Source organism: Colobus angolensis, unplaced genomic scaffold (assembly GCF_000951035.1).
Source record: "Colobus angolensis palliatus isolate OR3802 unplaced genomic scaffold, Cang.pa_1.0 Scaffold51, whole genome shotgun sequence".
Lineage (NCBI taxonomy): Eukaryota > Metazoa > Chordata > Mammalia > Primates > Cercopithecidae > Colobus > Colobus angolensis.
This window is the reverse complement of record NW_012118599.1, coordinates 13789848-13808629: the sequence shown is the minus strand read 5'-3', so window position 1 is coordinate 13808629 and position 18782 is coordinate 13789848. Positions and strand designations below refer to the sequence as shown.

The following is an 18782-nucleotide window of genomic DNA, read 5'->3' as shown; positions in this document are numbered from 1 at the left end:
CCTGGCCAAATACTCTGTTCTTATCCTTTGCCCACTTTTTAATTAGATCTTTGCCTTTTTTAATGTATTTATAGGAATTTTGGTTATTCCTTTGTTATTTATGTTGCAGATATTTTGCTTGTCTTTTTAAAAATCATATTAGCTTTATTTTGTGGTTATAGAATAATACATACAGTAAAAATGTTAGAAAATTATTAAAATAAAAATTATCTGATCATATTCAAGTGAGACTGACAGAAAAAACATCTGAAAGCCATTAAGGCAGAGACAATCACTGTTAACATGTGGGTAAACATCCTTACATATTTCTATATCTATTCATATATATTACTCATGTATATTATCTAATATATAAGAAATCATGGCCATGGAAGGGGATATGTATTTAAAGCCTATTTCATTCATACTGTTGTCATTATAAAACTTCTTAGAAAAGATAGATTAAAAGCAGAACTTTCTCAGTACCTTTATTTGCCTTCTTTCCCAGAAGTTCTCCTTCGGTGTTTTTTCCCCTCATAGTTCCCAAGCCACCTCCTCAGTTGGCGTCACTATCACTGTTAAGCAACAGTCAATACCTGCTATTTTCTCTCCTGACCCTCACCCTGATCTGGGACTTGAGAGGCACTTCTTCCTCTTCTCTTAGATCAGCGTTGCCACTGGCCCCTTTGTCTAGCTCCTGCGCTTGTCTCGTAATTTTGTGTATAGTGTTTTTTTCATCATGCTAGAGTTTCAGACTGTTTGTTGCTACATTTTTCAGCTTTTTTATGGCTTCTAGATTTTGTGTCCTACTTAAAAAGATCTATTCTGTTCCAGGATTATAAAAATATTTCCCTATATTTTCCAAAAATACCCATGATTTTGTATTTTTAAAATTCATTTAAAAATTCATTTGCAGTTTATTTTTGCAAATGTTGTGAAGTAGAGCTCCAGCTTCAGTGTTTTCATATGGATAGCCAGGTATCTCTAAATTGCATTGTGTGTGTGTGTGTGTGTGTGTATGTGTGTTTTGTTTTGTTTCTTTTAGAGACAGGGTCTCAGTCTATTGACCAGGCTGGAGTGCAGTAGCAAGATCACATAGCTCACACAGCCTCAAACTCTTAGCCTCTAGCAAACCTCCTTCCTTATCCTCCCAAGTAGCTAGGACTACAGGAATGAGCCACCACACCCAGCTAATTTTTTTTTTTTTTTTTGTAGAGATGGAGTCTCACTATATTGCCTAGGCTGGTTTCAAACTCTTGGCCTCAAGCAATCCTCCCACCTCAGTCAACATTACATTTTGTTTAATTAACTATTTTGAGACAGAGTCTTGCTTTGTCGCCCAGACCGGAGTGCAGCAGTGCAATTCTCGACTCACTGCAACCTCCGCCTCCTGGGTTCGAGCGATTCTCCTGCCTCAGCCTCCTGAATAGCTGGGATTACAGGCCCACGCCACCATGCCTGGCTAAATTTTGTATTTTTAGTAGAGATGGGGTTTCACCATGTTGGCCAGGTTGGTCTTGAACTCCTGGCCTCAAGTGATCCACCTACCTCAGCTTCCCAAAGTGCTGGGATTACAGGTGTGTGTCACTGTGCCCACACAACATTATATTTTAAGTGGTTCTTCCTTTTTTTTTTTACTGGCTTGTATACCACCCTTATCTCTCTTCTCATCTATTGAGCTATTTAGCTACCCTATATCAGTTCCAGGGTTGCAGTTATTACAAGTTTATATTTATATTTTGATAATAATAGGCAAGTCTACCACTTTTTTTTTTTTTTTTGAGACAAGGTCTCACTCTGTCAACCAGGCTGGAGTACAGTGACATGATCACAGCTTGCTGCTGCCTCAACCTCCTAGGCTCAGGTGATCCTCCCACCTCAGCCTCACAAGTAGCTGAGACTACAGGCACAGGCCACTATGCCAGATAATTTTTTGTGGAGATGGAGTTTTGCCATGTTGCGCATGGCAAAAGCCATGGGCTCAAGCGATTCGCCCACCTCAGCCTCCCAAAGTGCTAGGAGTACAGGCATGAGCTCCTGCGCCTGGCCACCACTATTTTTTTCTGAACATGTCCAAGGCCTAGATCTGCCTGTCACGGTGTTTTTAAAAACCTTTTAGGCCAGCACTTTGGGAGGCCAAGGCAAGTAGACTGTTTGAGGCCAGGAGTTCGAGACCAATCTGGCCAACATAGTGAAACCCCGTCTCTACTGAAAAACAATACAAAAAATTAGCAGGATGTGGTAACACGCACCTGTAGTCCCAGCTACTCGAGAGGCTGAGGCTTGAGAATCACTTGAACCTGGGAGGTGGAGGTTGCAGTGAGCTGAGATTGCGCCACTGCACTCCAGCCTGGCAACAGAGCAAGACTCCATCTCAAAAACAGACAAACAAAACCACCTTTTAGGCATTTTGATTAGCATCACTTTGAATTTATAGATTTATTTGAAAAGATGAGCCAGAGTTTGTAAACATTTTTTCTACTGCCTCCTTCATTAGTTGAGGAGCCACAGGCAGTTTGGCTGCAGAGGGGAGGGGATTGGGGTGAGACTGAAGCAAGGATAGCAGGTTTGGGTGGGGCAGAGAGGATGGACTAGCTCTCGGTGGATGGGATTGGTCAGGGAGTCCGATGGTGCCATGGCTGGGAGGTCAGGCAAGACTCCTTGGGATGGGGAGCCCCAATGTCTCTTCTCTTGTCAGAGAGAAGCTAGTGAAGATGCTGGTGGAGCTGCTAACCAACCAGGTGGGAGAGAAGATGGTGGTGGTGCAGGCCCTGCGCCTCCTTTACCTGCTCATGACCAAGCACGAGTGGCGGCCGCTCTTTGCCAGGGAGGGTGGCATCTATGCTGTACTGGTCTGCATGCAAGAATATAAGACTTCTGTCTTGGTGCAGCAGGCTGGGCTGGCGGTGAGTACATTCGGCCTGGCGGGTGAGAACAATGGGCAAGACAGGCAGATTGGGGACTACTGATCTTGAGGAGATACTTTGGTGCTTCAGACCAGTGAGTAGACTTTGGAATGGAAAGAGGGAGATGGATTTAAGAGTTTGATCCGGACATTCTTGGGGATTGAGTGTTTGGAAAAAGGAAAAAGGGAGTTTTGGAGTTATTTTTGGTGGAGACAGGATCTTGCTATGTTGCCCAGACTAATCTTGAACTCCTGGGCTCAAGTGATCCTCCCACCTCAGCCTCCCAAAGTGCTGAGATTATAGGCATGAGCCACTGTGCCAGGCCAGGAGGTTTTTTGTTTGTTTGTGACGGAGTCTCTCTCTGTTGCCTAGGCTGGAGTGCAGTGGCGCTGTCTCGGCTCACTACAACCTCCACCTCCTGGGTTCAAGTGATTCTCTTGCCTCAGCCTCCTGGGATTACAGGCATGAGCCACCATGCCCGGCCGAGGCCAGGGTTAAGAATGACTCCCAGGTATAAAATTAAGCAGCAGGGTTGCATGAAATGGCCATTTACTGAGAGAGAATGTGGCAGGAGGAGGAGATATGGGGAGAACGTCAGGAGTTGAGTTTTCAGGTATGTTGAGTGTTCCTGCCTTTTTAGTTATGATTAGGTGTCTGGTTAAAAACTAATTTTCTAGATGTGACCAAAAAGTTTTTTTTTACCTCTTTTATCCAGGTGGCACCCTTACGTAGAAAATACTCTGTTACTAGATTTGGGTAAAACAAAGCCAGCATTGCCATTGCCCAGAGAATTGGGAAGGAAGGCCCTTATCCAGAGTAGCTTACAGAAGAATTGGCTTACTGGTTACTCCAGACAGAAGTGCTAGCTGGTAGGGTGGTGCAGGCAGAAGAGCTCTGTATAGCCTGAGGGTTCCTGAGGGAGACAGGCAGGCTTTGGCCAGAGCAGTTCTGAGAATGTATTCCAGTAGTATAATGGCAGCAGCATGAACGGGAGCACGTGTCCTCTTAGAGCAGGCTGTCCTGGGAGAGGCCAGGAGGCTCCCTTCCATTACCTTCCCTCCTGTTCCCTCTCCTCCTGTCCCCTCCCCTCCTGTCCCCTCTCCTCCTGTCTCCTCCCCTCCCCTCCTCCTCTCTCTCTCCCTTCCTTCTTCCCTCCCTCCCTCCCTCCTTTCCTTCCTTCCTTTCCTTCCTTCTTTTTTTTTTTAATGGAGTCTTGCTCTATCGCCCAGGCTAGAGTGCAGTGGCGCGATCTCAGCTCACTGCAACCTCTGCCTCCCGGGTTCAAGCGATTCTCCCACCTCAGCCTCCTGAGCGCGTGCCACCATGCCCAGCTTAATTTTTTGTATTTTTAGTAGAGACGGGGTTTCACCATGTTGGCCAGGATGTCTGGCTCTCCTGAGCTCGTGATCCTCCCGCCTCGGTCTCCCAAAGTGCTGGGATTACAGGTGTGAGCCACCATGTCCAGCCTGGGGGGTACTTTTCTTTATGGTACCAAGAGCAGCCAGGCATTCATAGTCTAGACCATCCTGCTCAAAGAATTCCCTGATCCTCTCAAATTACATGACCAAAACATAGCAATTACCATCCACTATAGATCATGGCAAAAAAATAAAAATAAAAATGGCTGGGCATGGTGGCTCACGCCTGTAATTCCAGCACTTTGGGAGACCAAGGTGGGTGCAACACCTGAGGTCAGGAGTTCAAGACCAGCCTGGCCAACATGGTGAAACCTTGTCTCTACTAAAAATACAAAATTAGCCGGGCGTGGTGGTGCATGCCTGTAATTCCAGCTACTTGGGAGGCTGAGGCGGGAGAATCTCTTGAACCCAGGACGGGGAGGTTGCTGTGAGCTGAGATTGTGCCATTGCACTCCAGCCTGGGTGACAGAGTGAGACTTCATCTCAAAAAAATCTTGCCCTGAAATAAAATTACATCATCTTGTTAATAACTTAAAGTCTACAGAACTCAGCTAACTGGGGGAGGGTGGTGTAACTACAGGGAGAAAGCTTCATTGAGAAGTAGAAGTTGCTTGGAGGGTCCAGGCCTTACAAGAGGCATTGTCCTGAGAATTATTTCTAGCCCAGTCCATCTGTCGTGGATTTCTTGTAGAGAATCAACCCTTTCACTAGGAGAGACAATTTGCACTCTGATTGTGCAGTATCTATTTTAATTTAGTTTTTCTCTATAGTCCCAGCAGACAGGTTTACACATTACAATAATTTTTCCTATAATGCCAACCACTGCCTGTGAGACAACCAAGAAGTCTTGTCTAGAAGGGCTGGATACTGGCTAAGGCCAGGAGACACAGGTTTTGGAGACTTGGCATATAGGTGGTAATGGAAGCAATGGGAATGGACCTGGTTGCCTCAGTGTGGGTGAGTACAGAGTCCAGAGAAAGGGGACAAGGAACCTCAGTTCCCTGGGGCAAAGGAACACCAGAGAGGTAGGAGAAATGCCAGGAGGATGTGAAGTCATGGAGCTCAAGGGAAGAGAGATTTTGCAAAGGAAGAAGTGCAAGTGAGATGGGAGACAACTGTGAGAAGCCCCTGAAGACAACTAGATGCTGGGAGGGGCACCATCCTGAGGGGAAGATACAGGAGGGGTGGCTGTCCCACTCCGGTAGCCTTGGTGCTGGGAGCCTGGGGGCCGAGAGGAGTGGAAGGCTGATTTTACCATCCAGTCTCAGGGTTTTTTGTTGTTCAGTTTCTTTTTTCTTTTCCTTCCTCCCTGCCTCCTTCCCTTTCTTTGTGGTATTTGATATCCCATCACTACCTCTTCCATTTCTGTCTCCTATTCTACCTATTTGCAAACAGCTCAGGTGCCCCAAAGTTTGAGGTCTAGAATGAGGCCTCCCTTTCCTCATGGTGGCTCTGTCCCCTCCTCACTCTGCTCTCACATCCCCCTCACAGGCACTGAAGATGCTGGCCATCGCCAGCTCCTCGGAGATCCCCACTTTTGTTACTGGCCGAGATTCTATCCACTCTTTGTTTGATGCTCAGATGACCAGAGAGATCTTCGCCAGCATCGACTCTGCTACACGCCCGGGCTCTGAGAGCCTGCTTCTCACTGTCCCTGCAGCCGTGATCCTGATGCTGAACACTGAGGGGTCAGGGCATTACCCTCCCAACTCCAGGCTCCTGCTTAGTCCCAAACCCTGCTACTCCTGTGCTCCAGGCTCATGTTCTCCACAGAAATTCCCCTCATGTTGTCACCTCTGGATTAAGCAATTGTTGTTGGAAGAGAACCCAAGTGGATTGGGGATAGGGAGATTCCCAGAGAGGGCAGAGACCAGAGACGCACTGACCTCCCTTTATGGGTTTGGGAGGAGTGGCCTGAGGTCAGGGGATCAGATGTCCTGGCTCAGAGGGCCCACTGGAGCCCTTTGCTCCCTAGCTGCCCAGCCCTCTGTGCTTGCTTTGCTACTTCCATTGCATTCATGGTCTCTAAGGTTCTTCCTGGTCACCTCCCTCCTCCCAGGTGCTCTTCTGCAGCGAGAAATGGCTTGCTCCTGCTCAACCTGCTTTTGTGCAACCACCACACTCTGGGAGACCAGATTATAACCAGAGAGCTAAGAGACACGTTGTTTAGGCACTCAGGGATAGCACCGGGGACAGAACCTATGCCTACCACACGCACCATCCTCATGATGCTTCTCAATCGCTACTCAGAGCCGCCGGGCAGCCCTGAGCATGCAGGTATCATTGTGGAGGGGTGGTTTTGCAGAGGAATCACACAGTGCCAGCCAGTGACCATGAAGGCTAAGGTTTACATATCAGCTCCTTACTGGAAAGATACAAGGAAACTTCAGGAAATGAGTGAGCATTGTGGTGCTCAAGTTAGGTCTTAAGTAGAATTTCCCGACCAAGAAGAGGGAGACTGGGGAATATGTGCAAGGAAATTGCTGTTGCCCAGGCTGAAGTACAGTGGCGTGATCTCAGCTCACTGCAGCCTCTGCCTCCCAGGTTCAAGGAATTATCCTGCCTCAGCCTCCTGAGTAGCTGGGATTACAGGCGCATGCCACCACGCCTGGCTAATTTTTGTGTATTTAGTAGAGACAGGGTTTCACCGTGTTGGTCAGGCTGGTCTCGAACTCCTGACCTCGTGATCTGTCCACCTTGGCCTCCCAAAGTGCTGGAATTACAGGCGTGAGCCACCTTGTCTGGCCCAAGTTTAACTTTCTCTTCACAGAATAGGGAGGCCTTCTTAAGAGGAATTATAATTTATGGTACAGAACGCTTGTGCCTGGAAACATTAAATATTGATACTGGGGAAGAAACCCTTTGTGATTGAAAAACAAGTGAAAACCTAGAAGTATGGAGGGATATTGAAATAGGAAATATGTGGCCGGGTGCAATAGCTCACGCCTTTAATCCCAGCACTTTGGGAGGCTGAGGCAGGCAGATCACTTGAGGTCAGAAGTTTGAGACCAGCCTGACCAATATGGTGAAACCCCGTCCCTACTAAAAATACAAAAATTACCCAGGCATGGTGGTGGGTGCCTGTAATCCCAGCTACTTGGGAGGCTGAGGCAGGAGAATCGCTTGAGTGCAGGAGGTGGAGGTCACAGTGAGCTGAGATCATGCCACTGCATTCCAGCCTGGGTGACGGAGCGACATTCCATTTCCAAAAAAAAAAAAAAAGAAAAATAGGAAATATGTATGTATCTTTTAGTCTGTGTACCTAAAGCCGCCATGCAGGTAGTACAGGAATGTAATCATCATAGTTAATATTTACTATAGCTAACATTTAATAATATGACTATAAGAGATTTAAAATGTCTTGTGTTTAACTTGACAATGCTTGCTATACTAGTTTTTTTTCAAATGTGATTAGGTTTGTATTTGGGATCAGGAAAGAAAGTCTCCCATAGTTTGGTTAAAAACTGTAGACATCCTCAATATAGAAGGAAAATTTTGGGGTGATTTTCTGGACCTTCCCAGTTCTCAGTTTGGCAAACTGTTAAGACTCTTCATCGACATTTTTCCCTCCGGTGTGTCTGGCTGCAGCTCTAGAGACCCCCATCATCCAGGGTCAGGATGGGTCCCCTGAGCTACTGATTCGATCCCTGGTTGGGGGCCCATCTGCAGAACTACTCCTGGACTTGGAGCGTGTGCTGTGCCGGGAGGGCAGCCCCGGGGGTGCTGTGAGGCCCCTCCTCAAGCGCCTCCAGCAGGAGACCCAGCCTTTCCTCCTGTTGCTGCGGACTCTGGATGCTCCGGGGCCCAACAAGACTCTGCTGCTGTCTGTGCTGAGGTGAGAGGCCTGTTGAGGCACCATGCATTAGGGCGAGGGAAACTGGCAGACTTCAGGGACTTTACTTGTTTCTTTTCTTTTCTTTTCTTTTCTTTTTTTTTTGAGATGGAGTTTCACTCTTGTTGCCCAGGCTGGAGTGCAATGGCGCGATCTCAGCACACTGCAACCTCCGCCTCCCAGGTTCAAGCGATTCTCCTGCCTCAGCCTCCCGAGTAGCTGAGATTACAGGCATGCGCCACCATGCCCAGCTACTTTTGTATTTTTAGTAGAGATGGGGTTTCTCCATTTTGGTCAGGCTGGTCTCAAACTCCCGACCTCAGGTGATCTGCCCGCTTCAGCCTCCCAAAGTGCTGGGATTATAGGCGTGAGCCACTGCGCCTGACCTGACTTTACTCGTTTCTATCCCCTCACCAGGGTCATAACCCGACTGCTGGATTTCCCTGAGGCAATGGTCCTCCCCTGGCACGAGGTCTTGGAACCCTGCCTCAACTGCCTGAGTGGCCCTAGCAGTGACTTTGAGGTACTAGAACCCTGGCAAGGGGAAGGGAGGGATGGGCAGCATCTAGGGCACCAACTTCCTTGTGAGGCTCTGGAGGGCACAGCAGGGCCTTTCTGAATGGATCTTGGGGCACTGGGATGGATGTAGGAAGAGGAAGGGTAATGTAATCTAAGAGTCTCCAGAACTGGGATCTTTGAAGTATAAACCTTTTAGATGATTTTAGATTTGGATTTGAGATTCTGGACTAAGGAGAAGCCCACATTCACCAATCCAAACAGCTTTCCTCCCTTCAGGGTTTGTGCATTGGAGAGCAAGGCTCAGGCACCAGGGTTAACATAGCTTGGCCCGGCAAGAAGCAGCCTGGAAAGCTATGCCGAAGCTCTGTTCTGCCATCTCATTCTGGAGTCCCAGCACTCCTCTGTTTAACTCCACCCTGACTTTGGCACTCTTGTTTCCCGGGGCGTTGGCATGTCTCCGCAATCTCAGCCACAACACTTCCTTTACTGAACCCTCTCCTCAATCCTTACATATCCTACCTCTTGTTTCCTGTAAATTAATCTATGTGGCTCTGGACTTAGATTGTTCAGGAGCTGACCTGCTTCCTACATCGCCTGGCCTTGATGCATAAAGACTATGCTGTGGTGCTCTGCTGCCTGGGAGCAAAAGAGGTCCTCTCCAAAGTCCTGGACAAGCACTCAGCTCAGCTGCTGCTGGGCTGTGAGCTTCGGGACCTGGTGACAGAGTGTGAGAAGTACGCACAGCTCTATAGCAACCTCACCTCTAGCATCCTGGCTGGCTGCATTCAGGTGAGGAGCGGCTGTGGGAATGCAAGCTGAGAGAATGCAAGTCAGAAGCAGGGGAAGGGGATTCACTGTGTTCCTCTTCGGTATCCCTGTTTGGCACAGGTTGTAGCAAATCTGGGGCACTTGTTTCCTAACCTTGACTCCACATGGTTCTGTCAAAATGTGGGGAGAGAGGAGTTGAGTGTACCATTGACCCTTTACTTTTTCTGTCGACCTGTTTCTGGGTGTTTCTCTGTGTTCCTCCCTCTCCCCTTCCTCATTCTCCCTGATGTTCCGGCTGCAGATGGTGCTGGGCCAGATCGAAGACCACAGACGAACGCACCGACCCATCAATATCCCCTTCTTTGATGTGTTCCTCAGGCATCTCTGCCAGGGTTAGTGCCCTCATCTGCTTTCTCCTGGCTCCCATCCAGTGTCTGTTCTCCCCTTCCCTTCCTGCTCCCTAGACCTTTTCCTTTTCCCTCTCTCAACTAACCTGGCTGTGACCGCCACCCCTTCCCCCTTGCCCCCAGGCTCCAGTGTGGAAGTGAAGGAGGACAAGTGCTGGGAGAAGGTGGAGGTGTCCTCCAACCCGCACCGGGCCAGCAAGCTGACGGACCACAACCCCAAGACCTACTGGGAGTCCAATGGCAGCACCGGCTCCCACTACATCACCCTGCACATGCACCGTGGTGTTCTTGTTAGGTGTGAACACACATATATGAATGTTCTGCTGTGCCCCAGGATACTTCCCCAAAGCACCCAGATACACACAACCCCAGCTATAATCCACATGCCTGAGGGACATACTCAAACCTTTCTTGTGCAGTGAACACATAGACACATTGGCCTGCCTTTGCTGCGCTGAGTATAGACTTCCCCTCACTCCTGGAATCTGGTGACCTGTACCCCAACAGGTACAGATGGCACTGCCCTGTGCTTAGTGTTGAGGGAGATCAACAGCTCACTTATCCATTTCTCCTGTGGGCATTTGTTTAATGCCAAGCATTTGTGTCAGGCACTGTGCAAGGGTCTGGAAATAGAAGGACAATAAGATATGGTACCTACATTCCAGCTGGGGAGCTACACTAGAAAATCAAGTAAGAGCACAGAGTAAGAAAAAGCATTGCTGTCCACATGTGGACCTGAGACGGACAGGCATCAGAGCAGACTTCTGGAAGGAGGGGGTGACTGAACTGGGTTTTGACATTGAAATTAGGTAGATAAAGAGGGGGCAATATTCTAGGCACAAGGACAGCATATGTGCAAAATGGAAGTAAGAAACTGTATTTGGAAGGACTTTAGTAATCATGTTTGGCTGCAATGAAAACTATAAGTAGCAGAAGATACAGGCCAGAAAAGTAGGCAAAGGCAGATCACAAAGTGTTTTGTGAGCTAAGCAGTTTGAACTTTATTCCAAAACTTGGAGAGCCATTAGAAGATTTTAAGAAGGGAAGAGGGAAAACTAGATTTTTTTTCTTTCTCTTTTTCTTTTTTTGAGACAGAGTCTTGCTCTGTGGCCCATGCTGCAGTGCAGTGGCACAATCTCACTGCAAGCTCCACCTCCCGGGTTCACGCCATTCTCCTGCCTCAGCCTCCCGAGTAGCTGGGACTACAGGTGCCCGCCACCACACCTGGCTAATTTTTTGTATTTTTCATAGAGACGGAGTTTCACCGTGTTAGCCGGGATGGTTTCAGTCTCCCCACCTCGTGATTCGCCGTCTCGGCCTCCCAAAGTGCTGAGATTACAGGCGTGAGCCACCACGCCCGGCCGAAAACTGGATTTTTTTATTGAGAAAGCTCACTCTGGCAATTTTGGGAGTTTGGGTTGGAGGTCAGAAGAAAGAGATGGAAGGTTTATGCAGTGGTCTAGTAGAGAAAGGATCCATGTGTTCAGTTAGACAGCAGGAGTGGGAATGGACTGGGAAATCCTCAGAGGTGGAGTCCACAAGGCTTGCCTTTGGGTGAGGGAAGCCATGAGAAGGTGAAGGCCACAGTGACAGTATGCTAGTTGAGTACTGGGTGCATGGAAGTTTTATTTCCCAGGGGAGATATAGGAAGCAGGACAAGTTTATGTGGACAGATGATCATTTCATTTGGGCGTGTTGACTTTGAGGCGCCTATGGGACATGACATGGAAATACCTGTTGGGGACACAGCATGAAAGCTCAGGAGAGTGGTCTGGGATAGAGATGTGGATTTGGAGTCCTCTGTATATTAATTTTCAGTTGAAACTGTGGGTTTCAATTAAGTCACTTTGGCGGAATATAAAGGGAAGAGCAGAGGGTCTTGTGGGGACAGCTGCATCAGGAGCCAGCAGAGAAACAGGAGCCCGAGAAAGAAGTGGTGGCTTGAAATAGTTTTGAACTAAAACCAGGGCTCTGGCCTTTCTCTTTCTTTCTTTTGATTTTTATTTTGTAGAGGTGGGGTCTTGCAGTATTGCCCAGATTGATCTTAAACTCCTAGCCTCAAGCAGTCCTCCCACCTCAGCCTTCCACAATGGTGGGATTACAGGTGTGAGCCACCATGTCCAGAGGCCAAGCTTTGACTGTTTCCTTTCTTCTTTCCCAGGCAGCTCACTTTGTTGGTGGCCAGTGAGGACTCAAGCTACATGCCAGCCAGGGTGGTGGTGTTTGGGGGTGACAGCACCAGCTGCATCAGCACTGAGCTCAACACGGTGGGAACCCTTGTGCCCCCCTTCACCTTGCTCCACATCCTTCTTTTTGTCCCAGTGCCTGTGGGAAGGACCTAGTCCCTGGGGAATGGTGACATCCCTTCCTCCTGGGAAGGCATTGCCTTGTAAGCAGTGAGAGTGGGATTAGGGATGCAGAGCCACGTCCATCCCTGGGCTCTGCAGGAGAAGTGAAGGGCACACACCATGACCAACTTGGCTACTGTCAACAGTTTTTCCAACCCTGTTTCTGGAGGTGACAGCTCTCTCCTTTCCCTCTTCTCCCTTGCCCTGCCAGGTGAATGTGATGCCCTCTGCCAGCCGGGTGATCCTCCTGGAGAATCTGAACCGCTTCTGGCCTATCATCCAGATCCGCATAAAGCGCTGCCAGCAGGTGGTGCCAGGGCGTCAGCCGGGGCTGAGGAGAAGGAGGTGGCACAGGGTCTCCAGAGTGGCCGCGTTCTCTAGCATCTAGAGGCCAGGGCTTTAGCCAAGGTTTCTCCTTGATCTGCTTGGGAGATGCCCAGGGACCTGCGGAGTCCCAGAGATGTGGGGATGTCCTGAGCAGTTCTAGGGAGCTCAGGGCAGGAGGCTTGGCTTTGGTAGTACTTAGTGGCTCAAGCGGCTTAGGTGACAGATAAGTCTGTGCATGTTCCAGGGCGGCATTGACACCCGGGTTCGGGGTGTGGAGGTCCTGGGCCCTAAGCCCACATTCTGGCCACTGTTCCGGGAGCAGCTGTGTCGCCGAACATGTCTCTTCTACACAATTCGGGCACAAGCCTGGAGCCGGGACATAGCAGAGGACCGCCGGCGCCTCCTCCAGCTCTGTCCCAGGTGGGTAGGGCCTGAGGAGGGAAGATGAGTAAGGGAACAGGGCACTAAGAAGTAGGAGGGATGCTTCTGTGGGAGTCTGGAAGGGAAAGCTGCAGCCAGGACATGAGGGGGAAGGTGAACATAGGTGAGAAGTTTGTGTTGATTGGGACAAGTTGGGTCAGGGACCAAACGGGTGATGGGGAGCTGATCTGCACTTGAATGGAGGCCTCTGGGAAATCAGTGCCTTTAATCCTCCACCGTGCACTGTTTGTTCCCAGACTGAACAGGGTTTTACGCCATGAGCAGAATTTTGCTGACCGCTTCCTCCCTGATGATGAGGCCGCCCAAGCACTGGGCAAGACCTGCTGGGAGGCCCTGGTCAGCCCCCTGGTGCAGAACATCACCTCTCCCGGTAACCATGCTGACACCTGGCCCCACTAACCAGTTCCTTGTCCTTATTCCCAGTGATCACCTGAGTTAATGCTCTTGGTTCTTTTGGTTCCTGTCTTTGTCCCTGAAGGCCTGTCACCTCATTGTTCCTCTCTCCTTCCTGCCCCAGGCACTGCTCCCTGAGACTCTGGTATTTGAATCTTCCCCACTACCCCGTCCCCGCCCTGTTACCATCTCCCCTGACTCCAGCTGAAGCAAACCTTGGTGAGGGGAGGACTAGGGCCCCACTACCCCTCAAGCCTTTTTGTACAATTGATCTTTCTCTCTCCTCTGCCCTGGGCTGTCTGTTCTCCCATCTCCCATAGAGACCCGTTCCTGACCTTCTTTCAGATGCAGAAGGTGTAAGTGCCCTGGGATGGCTGCTGGATCAGTACTTAGAACAGAGAGAGAGCTCTCAGAACCCCCTGAGTCGAGCAGCGTCCTTTGCTTCTCGAGTTCGTCGCCTTTGCCACTTGCTGGTGCATGTGGAGCCTCCTCCTGGGCCTTCTCCTGAGCCATCCACTCGGCCCTGTAAGTCCCAACCGTGGCCAATGGAGCTTAGACTGCGGGCAGTGGTGTATCTGGTTCCCTTCTCCCTGGATCTTACTCTTTCTGCTTTGCTACCAGCCTTTCCAGGCCCCTGAGACTTCCTGGCCTTTCCAGGAAATCACTACCCAAGACCAGTGTACTCACCCAGAGGCTGAGATGAAACCCCTTCCTTCTCCCTCTGTCTCTACAGTCAGCAAGAACAGTAAGGGTCGGGACCGGAGCCCGGGGCCTTTGCCAGTGCTTCCAAGCAGCAGCCTGAGAAACATAACCCAATGCTGGCTGAGCGTGGTGCAGGAGCAGGTGGGCAGAAGCAAGCAGAAGTCTGTGGAGGGGAGGGGCTGCTCCTTTTATGTCATTTCTTGCCTTTTTCCTCAGGTCGGCAGATTCCTGGCTGCAGCTTGGGGGGCCCCAGACTTTGTGCCTCGTTACTGTAAACTCTATGAGCACTTGCAGAGAGCAGGCTCCGAGCTGTTTGGGCCTCGGGCAGCCTTCACGCTGGCTCTGCGCAGTGGCTTCTCTGGCGCCTTGCTGCAGCAGTCCTTCCTTACTGCTGCTCACGTGAGTCCCACCAGCTCCCCACAGGGCTATAAGCTCATGTTCCAAGTTGATTGCTTTCTGCTCTGCCCTTTCACCTCCTTTCACTCCCCAGTCTCCTCCACTCCCTCGTTCATGGTCTGCCCATGCCCTTTCCACTGCCCCCAGATGAGTGAGCAGTTTGCCAGGTACATTGACCAGCAGATCCAGGGTGGCCTGATTGGTGGAGCCCCTGGAGTGGAAATGCTGGGGCAGCTTCAGCGGCACCTGGAACCCATTATGGTCCTTTCTGGTCTGGAACTGGCCACAACTTTTGAGCACTTCTATCAGTGAGTGCAGGTCTGGAGGGGTAGGGGATGGGAGGCCTAGATCTAGAGAGTGGACAGATTTGAGTCTTATAGGGGAGATGAGAAAAGAGGCTGTACAGAGGAGAGATAAAGATGTAGATGGCTGGCCAGGCGCGGTGGCTCACGTGTGTAATCCCAGCACTTTGGGAGGCCAAGGCAGGACATCACCTGAGGTCTGGAGGGGTAGGGGATGGGAGGCCTAGATCTAGAGAGTGGACAGATTTGAGTCTTATAGGGGAGATGAGAAAAGAGGCTGTGCAGAGGAGAGATAAAGATGTAGATGGCTGGCCAGGCGCGGTGGCTCACGTGTGTAATCCCAGCACTCTGGGAGGCCAGGTGGGCACATCACCTGAGGTCAGGAGTTCAAGATCAGCCTGACCAACATAGTGAAACCCTGTCTCTACTAAAAGTACAAAAATTAGCCAGGAGTGGTGGCGTGGTGGCAGGCACCTGTAATCCCAGCTACTCGGGAGGGTGAGGCAGGTGAATTGCTTGAACCCAGGAGTTGGAGGTTGCAGTGAGTCAAGACTGTGTCATTGCATTTCAGCCTGGGTGACAAGAGCGAGACTCCGTCTCAAAAAAAAAAAAAAAAAGAAAAAAGTGGAGGTGGTCATGTATTGGTGGAAAGGGAGTGGGAGAGAAGAGGTGAGGTAGGGTGTGTGACCCAGGCAGAGGGACAGAGGGACCTACATTCTCGAGGGGGAGGCTGGGCCACGCTGCCACCCACACTGAGGCTTGGCCCGGGCTGTGTGTGCTGCAGGCATTACATGGCGGACCGTCTCCTGAGCTTTGGCTCGAGCTGGCTGGAGGGGGCTCTGCTGGAGGAGATTGGCCTCTGTTTTCCCAACCGCCTCCCCCAGCTGATGCTGCAGAGCCTGAGTACCTCTGAGGAGCTGCAGCGCCAGTTCCACCTCTTCCAGCTCCAGCGGCTCGACAAGTTGTTCTTGGAGCAGGAAGACGAGGAGGAAAAGAGACTAGAGGAAGAGGAGGTAAGAGCAGGGAGAATAGGAGAGTGAGAGAAGACTAGATCAAAGAAGGGAGCCCAAGGGCCCTTGAAATCCTTCTGTCCTTCAGGAGGAAGAGGAGGAGGAGGAAGCTGAGAAAGAATTATTTATTGAAGATCCAAGTCCAGCCGTTTCTATACTGGTCCTGTCACCACGCTGCTGGCCGGTCTCCCCACTCTGCTACCTGTACCATCCCAGAAAGTGCCTTCCCACAGAATTCTGTGATGCCCTTGACCGTTTCTCCAGTTTCTACAGCCAGAGTGAGGAACTAGGGAGAGGAAATTGGAGATCGGGGTGAGACTGGGGGTGGCAAGAGAGGAAGAGGAGAGGACCTTTGGACAGGATATAGATATGAAGAAAAATATCAGCTCCTACGGAGGGATGAGAAAGCATGGGTTGTAGTTTCATTAATTTCTGCTCTCATCAGTTCCTTTGACTTTCTATGAATTTGTTCTGTTTTCTTTTTCTAACATTGATTTTTAGTCTTTTCAGACTTTTTTCCAAATAAAAGTATTTAAGACTTCATTTCCTCTCAATACTGCTTTAGTGGCATCCTATAAAGTTTTAAAAGATTTTTTTTTTTTTTTTTCTGAGATGAAGTCTCACTCTGTCACCCAGACTGGAGTGCAGTGGTGTGATCTTGGCTCACTGCAACCTCTGCCTCCTGGGTTCAGGCGATTCTCCTGCCTCAGCCTCCCGAGTAGCTGGGACTACAGGCGTGTACCACCACACCCGGCTATTTGTGTATTTTTAGTAGAGACGGGGTTTCACCATGTTAGCCAGGCTGCTCTCGAACTCCTGACCTCAGGTGATCTACCCACCTCGGTGAGCCACTGTGCCTGGCCAAAAAGATTTTTCAGATTGGGATATAACTATTATTCAGTAAAGTGCACAAATCTTAATTATAAGGCTTCATGAATTGTTATATTAATATACACCCATGTATCTACCTCCCTCACACCCCCATCAAGATACAGAACATTTCCAGCATCATGGAAGGCTCTCTCCTTCATGCCCCCTTTCCGGTCAATGTCTTCTTCCAGGAGAAATCATTATTTTTAACCTTTATCACCATAGATTTGTGCCTGTATTTGAACATCATGTAAATGGAATCATACAGTATTCTGCTGTGTCTGATGTCTTTCACGAAACATACTGTCCATGGGAGTGATCCAAGTTGTCAGGGGTATCATTTGTTTATTCATTTCTTTTGCTGAGTCATATTCCATTGTATGGATGTATTTACCCTTTCTGCTATTGATGGACATTTGGGATGTTCCCTAAGTTTTTATTATGTATTATTTTTATTATTGTTTAGTTCTAAGAATTTTTAAATTTCTAAATTTTTCTTTATTTTTTTTTCAGAAGAATATATTTTTAATTTCCAAACAAGTTTTTCTTCAGTTATTTTTTTGTTTTATATTTCTACCCTCATTCCCCTGTGGCCAAAGAGCATGGTTTCTATGATTCTGAATCTTTGCAGTTTATTGAGGCTTCTTTATGGCCTAGTAGATGGTCATATTTTACCTGTTTCATGTGTGATTAAGAAGAATGTGTATTCTTAACTGGATTCTACATATTTTGCCAAATTGACCTTGTTAATTGTTTTGTTTACATCTTCTGTAAAGTTAGTAGTTTTTGTCTACTTGATCTACTACTGAGAGAGGGGTGCTAAAATTACCACTATGATGGTGAGTTTTTCAAAATTGCTAATCATACTGGTTTTACTGTATATATATTTTTTGGCTATTTTGTTAGAAGGTTAAAATAGTTTAACAGTGCCATCCAGTAGAACTTTCTACAATGATAGAAAAATTATTTTCTGCACTATTCAGTATGATAGTCATTGATGGAAATTAAGTACTTGGAATGTGGCTAATATAACTGAGGAACTAAATAATTTCATTTAATTGTAATCAGTTTATTATTTTATTTTATTTTAATTTTTCTGAGACAGAGAGAGTCTCACTGTCTCACCCAGGCTGGAATACAATGGCTTGATCTTGGCTCGCTGCAACCTCCGCCTCCTGGATTCAAGCGATTCTCCTACCTCACTCAGCCTCCTGATTAGCTGGGATTACAGGTGTGCACCACTATGCCCGGCTAATTTTTGTATTTTTAGTAGAGACGAGGTTTCACCATGTTGGCCAGACTACTCTCGAACTCCTGGCCTCAGGTGATCCAGCTGCCTTGGCCTCCCAAATTGCTGGGATTTCAGGCATGAGCCACGGCGCTCAGTCATAATCAGCTTAAATTTAAATAGTTAAATTTACATTTATAACTATAAATGTTACATGTAACATTTATAGTTACATGTGGCTAATGGCTACTATGATGGACCATGCAGGTTTAGAAATTCCAGAGTCAATGAAACATTATTATGAAGTGACTTTCTTTCTAATAAAGCTTTTTCTCTAGAAGTCTGTTTTTTTCTGGTATTAATAGTATACCAACTTTCTTTGGTTGTTGTCTTTCCAGTTTATCTTTTTCTATCTTTAGCTTTTTGTTTTTACATGGAGAGAAGTTCTTAATCTTTTGCATACCTTTTTTTTAAATTGTGGTATTAAATAACTAGCATAATATTTGCCATTTTAAGCATTCAAAGTATGCAGTTTGTCCTTTTACTTGTATTTTTTGAGAGGGGGTGTCACTCTGTCACCCAGGCTGGAGTGCAGCGTGACGATCTCGGGTGGCTCACTGCAACCTCCATCTCCCAGGCTCAAGTGATTCTCCCATCTCAGTCTCCCAAGTAGCTGGGACTATAGCTGTGCACCACCACTCCCAGCTAATTTTTGTATTTTTTGTAGAAACACAGTTTTGCCGTGTTGGCCAGGCTGATCTCGAACTCCTGGACTCAAGCGATCCTCCCGCCTCAGCCTCCCAAAGTGCTGGGATTACCGGTGTGAGCTACCGTATCTGGCTTCCTTAAACTTTTTTTTTTTTTTTTTTGACGCAGAGTCTCGCTCTGTCGCCCGGACTGGAGTGCAGTGGCCGGATCTCAGCTCACTGCAAGCTC

At 48.4% G+C, this 18782-nt stretch overlaps 1 protein-coding gene across 1 annotated transcript in view; it reads left to right on the top strand.

Annotated features, from left to right (window-relative positions):
• CUL9 (cullin 9) overlaps window positions 1-18782 on the top strand; it is a 44262-nt gene that overhangs the window by 8777 nt on the left and 16703 nt on the right. Inside the window, exons 9-26 of the mRNA XM_011960387.1 lie at window positions 2678-2885; window positions 5795-5991; window positions 6363-6580; window positions 7892-8138; window positions 8553-8658; window positions 9216-9443; window positions 9724-9814; window positions 9953-10124; window positions 11991-12096; window positions 12389-12484; window positions 12749-12924; window positions 13182-13315; window positions 13684-13863; window positions 14072-14181; window positions 14257-14439; window positions 14584-14744; window positions 15523-15751; window positions 15837-16026. Coding sequence (XP_011815777.1) covers window positions 2678-2885; window positions 5795-5991; window positions 6363-6580; window positions 7892-8138; window positions 8553-8658; window positions 9216-9443; window positions 9724-9814; window positions 9953-10124; window positions 11991-12096; window positions 12389-12484; window positions 12749-12924; window positions 13182-13315; window positions 13684-13863; window positions 14072-14181; window positions 14257-14439; window positions 14584-14744; window positions 15523-15751; window positions 15837-16026 — 3032 coding nt within the window. The remainder of the gene's footprint in view (window positions 1-2677; window positions 2886-5794; window positions 5992-6362; window positions 6581-7891; window positions 8139-8552; window positions 8659-9215; window positions 9444-9723; window positions 9815-9952; window positions 10125-11990; window positions 12097-12388; window positions 12485-12748; window positions 12925-13181; window positions 13316-13683; window positions 13864-14071; window positions 14182-14256; window positions 14440-14583; window positions 14745-15522; window positions 15752-15836; window positions 16027-18782) is intronic.